This window comes from Arachis ipaensis, chromosome B8 (genome assembly GCF_059453495.1).
Source record: "Arachis ipaensis isolate K30076 ecotype BB chromosome B8, ASM5945349v1, whole genome shotgun sequence".
NCBI classification, from domain to species: Eukaryota; Viridiplantae; Streptophyta; class Magnoliopsida; order Fabales; family Fabaceae; genus Arachis; species Arachis ipaensis.
Window position 1 is genome coordinate 139,839,377 of NC_142443.1, and position 6,030 is coordinate 139,845,406.

The window sequence follows — 6,030 nt, forward strand, 5'->3', positions numbered from 1 at the left end:
TTATTATTATTATTATTATTATTATTATTTAGGTCTATATCATTTTTTTCCTGCTTCATATATAGTCCAAAACTTTATTAACATATCGTATGGGTCACACAATGTTCAAACCAACCAAAAAAGCAAGTCCAAACTCATATATCAAAAATTTCTCTGAAACAGCAGAAAAAAGCCCAGTAGATTAACTATAGGATTACCAATTACTAATTGTAACCAACACTTACCGATAAGGCGACAACTGCTCTGATAGTTTCTGCAATTTTTGCGAATGCAGCAGAAATTTTGCAGCGACACAACACACGTCTACCTCTAATGTAGCCACGTCGTTTCAGCAGGTGAGAAAAAAGTTTTCATTCAGCACAGTAGCACAACCCACTTCAACCAACCTGTCTATCTCATCCAACACAGTTATGTCATTTTAAACCGAGAATGTCAATTTTTATGGACATGGTTGGTAAGCCTCACCTTCCTACCATAGTTTTTTTTTTTTTTTTTTGCTTCTAGAAGCACTATATATATATATATATATATATATATATATATATATATATATTAGAGAAAAAATTAAAAAAATAAATATAAAAAAGAAATGAATATAACTTAAAAATAACGTGAAGAATCTGTGAGGTTTGGTGACCCATCTCATTTTTCTCCCTCATCCATGGATATTTTCCCACTCCACGTAGCATACTCTCATGCTTTTCATGTTCTCTACCTAACTCCACATAGAATCATGCATTACATATTTACATGAACTTCCCTTATGTTAACATGCCTAATCACACTCTCTAACTAACTCTAATAGAATCACTAACAAAATATGCTAACCCACTTGCAACTAACTCCTGCTGACTCAGCTCAGTTCTTCTAGAACTTGATGATACTCTGGACTCTTCTCACATACTTCTTCAACCCTTACTCTGTCACCCACACTATCTTAATCAATGACAATTTCAAGTATTCTTAGCCTAGTGCATCATCAATTCATCATATTATGTATCTATCTAATACAATTGTATTTCATTATTTTCAAACTATATTTATTGAGCTATATGAGTGTGTGCAATATTTATTTTTTAATAAAAGATATTCGTTTTTTATTTAAGTAAATATTGTTTTAATTTTTTTATTTTCATAAAATCCTGGAAAATTTGAGAGCCGATAGCAAAGAGATAGACGCCCGAGTGTCTCTTCCAAACTCAAATTCAACTTCTTTTCTTTTTTAACAAAAGATTTCAACAGTAAAACGGAGCTTATTATAAGAAAATCATAAAAGGACTCAATTTTGTTTTGTTCACCTCCGTTTATAAAACTAAAAAGAGAAAGAAGAAAAGAAAGAGATTGCAATAATAATATGCATGGATTGGTTTAATTTAATTTGCATTATTTAATTAGTGTTCTAAATTTCAAATACACGTTATAATGATCTGGAAAAAAATTACACATGTTACATGGTTATTTATTTACTTATTATGCATGAGATAATAAATTAAGAGTAATACATTAAATTGTTTTTTAAATGTTTTTACTCGAAAAATTTAATTTTAAATAAATTTTAATTATTAAGTCAATTACTAACATTTTATTTAGTTAGGCAGATTAGTTATGAACTTTTTATTTTTAATATGATGAAAGGAATGGTATATACCTGAGTTATGGGGGTGTATGGTGATTCACCGGCGTATGATGGTTGTCCAAGAGAAATCGGACCGTCCAATTTGAGGTACTAAAAACCCTGGGTCCGATTTGTGTACTGGCAGAAAACCCTGGGTCCGATTTCAGAAAATCCTGGGTTCGATTTATGTACTAGCAGAAAATCCTAGGTCTGATTTCAGAAAACCCTGGGTCCGATTTGTGTACTAGCAGAAAACCCTGGGTCCGATTTCAAAAAACTCTGGGTCCTATTTGTGCCCCTTCTCTCTTTGCAATGAAATCGGACCCTCCGATTTGTATACTTTCTACAATTTTAAAAAACACCAAAAATTACAATATTAAGGTATATCACCACTCCTACTTCCATAACAAAAATCACGTGAAATTCTTTTAAAGAATTTGACAAATCAATTTTTAATAAATGACTAATTTGAAATAAAAATTAATTTTTTTGACAAAATAAAATTTTCAAGAATATATTGAAAACTAAAATATTTCAAAAAAATTTCTTAAATATCGATTTGAATATTCCTCATAAATAAATTAGCACTTTTTTATGATTAAGACATAATTTTATTCAAGTACGTATTCATGTGATGAATGATCTCAAATTCCAAATTAAACTATTTAAGTAATTTTGTTGAATTAAAAAATATGTTCCATGCAAGAAATAATCTTATACTACCAATTGATAGTGGACTAGTGAATTTGTGAACTTGATTAATCCATGGCCATGAACATGAACAATATTATATTGTCAATTAAGAGTAAATTTAAATTCTCTGTTTAATTCACATACTAATCAAAATACGAGTAAATTCGATTTAAATTAGTTAGAATCAAGTTTAAAATTATATTTTTAATTTGATTTTAGATTTTATAATTTTATTATATGAAAATTAAGTCCATATTAAGAAAAATTCTTAGTGTTTATTTTTTTAATTTATTTCTTTGATTTAAATTATCGATGACAAGTTCTTTGAAAAATTAATAAAAAAATTCTATAATTATTTATCCTCTTATTTTTATCTTTTGGTTTTTACTTTTTTTTTCTTTTGAAGTAAAAAAGTTCAACACAATCCAATGGAACAACAAAAATACAGAAAAAGAACTAAACAACAAAGAATAAATAAAAAAAAAATCTCAATTCATAGTCATTTTTAATATTACTATCAACAATCATTAGGATCAACTCCATTTTACTTTTTGTAGTTTATAAGCGACCTCTTGATAATTTTCGTTTTCTCTTTTATTTTTAGATATTTTTTTATTTTTGAATTTTTTTTATTTTATTATGTAATTATAAAAAAAATAAGTAAAAGAATACAAGAGAAAGTAAAAGAATGTGAACTTATTTTACAGTAGAAGACAAGGTCTCATGTTTATTGATGAATAATAAAAGTTTTATTTTTTATTTTATTTTAATTTAAATAAAAAATATTAAAATAAAAGTTTGATTTTTTTTCATTTTGAACGAACTATTGAGTTCATCTATTCTGTTTATAAACTACTAAGTTATCATGTTATTTTAAGCACATTGATTTAAATAGATTCCACAATATTAAATATTAATGTTACTTTCAACACTTAACAATATTGGATAGATTTACAGGATAAAAGACTCCTCTATGGGAGTAGCTGCCATATTTATTACTCGATTTTTTAAAATGGGTTTCTGTGCCAAAAAAAGGAAGTGAAAAGCATGTACACTATTCTGACGAAACATCCAATAAGTTATGGTGCCTTAAAAATAATTTCAACGGTAGAAAAATTTTAAATCTCATTTATTGTGTGTTAGTAAAAAGTGAAGATCTACCATTGGAATAAATTAAAAGTGAATTTTTTCATAAAATTCAGAACAATAAAAGTCCTGTCCAGAGAGACTCTCTCTCTCAAAAAAATAATATTTTATTAATAAAATTAATACTTTATATATATATATATATATATATATATATATATATATATATATATATATTGAGTTGACAGTTATATATATAGTATACTTTATATACATAACACATATTAACGTTATATATATAGTATAATTTACATTTTTAAATATGGCTAGAAATTTTGATGATATGTTTAACGAGGCTTTATATGGTAAAAAAAGTCGACAAGATAACACAGCCATAATTAATTTGATCGATGAGTGTTTACTCCAAGATTTAGAAGAAGAAGATATCGATAGAAGCTCTATCACAATTACTCGTAGATGGATCAACAGAGATTGAGAAGCAGGACATGATCGCCTTTTTCAAGATTACTTTGCAGATAAATCGGTGTATAATACTAACATTTTTCGACAGAAATTTCGAATGAGAAGACATGTGTTCCTTCGGATAGCAGACGCTCTCTCAAACGTCTATCCGTATTTCCAACAGAGGGTTGATGCAACTGAAAGAAGAGGCTTGTCGCCACTCCAGAAATGTACCGCTGCGATACAAATGTTAGCATATGGCGTAGGAGCTTATGTTGTTGATAATTATGTGCGCATAGGCGAGAGCACTACAATTGAATACTTGGAAAAATTTGTTGAAGGTGTCATTTCGATGTTCGAGGATGAATACTTGCGAAAATCCAAACCAAATGACGTACAACGCCTGCTACAAATGGCGGAGGGTCGTGGCTTCCCTAGCATGTTGGGTAGCATTGACTGCATGCATTGGCAATGAAAAAATTGTCCAAAGGCGTGAAAAGGTATGTACATGAGTGGTTATCGTGGGGTTGCAACCATAGTACTTGAGGTTGTAGCATCTTCAGACCTTTGGATATGACATGCGTTTTTTGGAGTTTCTGGTTCAAATAACGATATCAACGTGTTAGATCGTTCTCCAGTGTCCGATAATATTCTAAACGATCGTGCTCCGGAGGTAAATTATACTATTAATGGTAATAATTATACTATGGGATACTATTTAGCAGATGATATTTATCCTGAATGGGCCACATTTATCAAATCAATCTCAAAGCCACAAGGAGAGAAACGCAAGTTATTTGCACAATACCAAGAAGGGCAAAGAAAAGATGTTGAACGAACATTCGGAGTGTTGCAAGCACGCTTTGCAATTATACGTGGTCCAGCTCGTTTTTGGGAAAAGAAGAAGCTTGCCAACATAATGAGAGCTTGTATTATATTGCATAATATGATTGTTGAGGATGAAAGAGACACTTATGCAGGAAATTTTGCTCAAGACTTAGAGTATGATGATGTCGAAAATGGCTTATCACAACCTCAGCTGGGAGAAGAAGATTTCGCACCATACCATCAATTTCTCCAACGAAATGCCCAACTTCGAAATAGGCAGCAGCATAGACAATTGAAAGAGGACTTGATTGAACACATATGACAATTTCACAATGCTTGTCGTCAACTATAAAACTTTATTATGTTTTTCTTTGTATTAAGTAATTTTACAAATTAGTGTAACCCCGAATTATATATTGTGTATTATTATTATATATGAATTTATTTAATATTAATATCTTTTAATAGTGAATTATTTTTAAATTTATAAATTTAAATTACATTATTAAAAAAATTAATTACATTAATTTTAAGTATTTTAATTAATTAATTAAGTGGGACCACAATAGAGACTAAAGTTAGTTCCTCCTAATGAAGAAGAGAAAGATGTTTTGAGTTCCTATTTACCGCTTATGACGCAAAAGCTGACGTAGAGTTACTTTTTATGACAGGTGGGCCTTAAACAGAAACTGAGATGAGTTCCCTACTAAAGATGGTCTAATATCTTAATAATAGTACTAATAATTTTTGAATTCACACAACTCATGGGTCTTCTCATGAAATGGCAGACATATATATTTTAGGATATTCAAATTAAGTGAATGTTATAGTGAAAAAAATGAAGAGATAAAAATCCATTCTTATAAATAGTTAGATATTTATTTAAAAAAATATAAGATAAAGTATTATTTTGGTTTTTAATGTTTGGGTCGAATTCTAATATAGTCCTTAACGTTTTAAACATCTTATTTTGATTTTAAAAAGTTTTAAACGTCCTATTTCAATTCAAAAAAAATTTTAATCGGGTTTAATTTTGTCCCACTACTGAAAAAACTAATAACATTTGATTTCGATATATAAGTAAAATCGATTCATCAACGATCATTAATATAAAAAATTTTTCTTTGATTTTGAAACGTTGATAATTTATTATCAGGATTTGGAGTTTTGAACCAAAAAAATAGATAAAATACTAAATTGGTCTATATGTTTGGAGCTAATCCTGTTTTAGTCTCTTTAAAGTGTCCTATTTGAATTCAAAAAAATTTATTCAACTTTAATGTAGTCCTACCGTACAATCAATATTAAATAATTAACGTCACCGTTTTGCTAAACTTTAATGTCTT

At 28.6% G+C, this 6,030-nt stretch overlaps 1 protein-coding gene across 1 annotated transcript; it reads left to right on the top strand.

Moving 5' to 3' along the window:
- The first annotated feature begins 3,974 nt into the window (after positions 1–3,974).
- On the top strand, positions 3,975–5,006 carry LOC148550076 (uncharacterized). The gene is made up of 2 exons (XM_088495925.1): positions 3,975–4,302; positions 4,483–5,006. The coding sequence occupies exons 1-2, from the start codon at positions 3,975–3,977 to the stop codon at positions 5,004–5,006; spliced, it is 852 nt and encodes a 283-aa protein (XP_088352051.1).
- Positions 5,007–6,030: the final 1,024 nt, after the last annotated feature.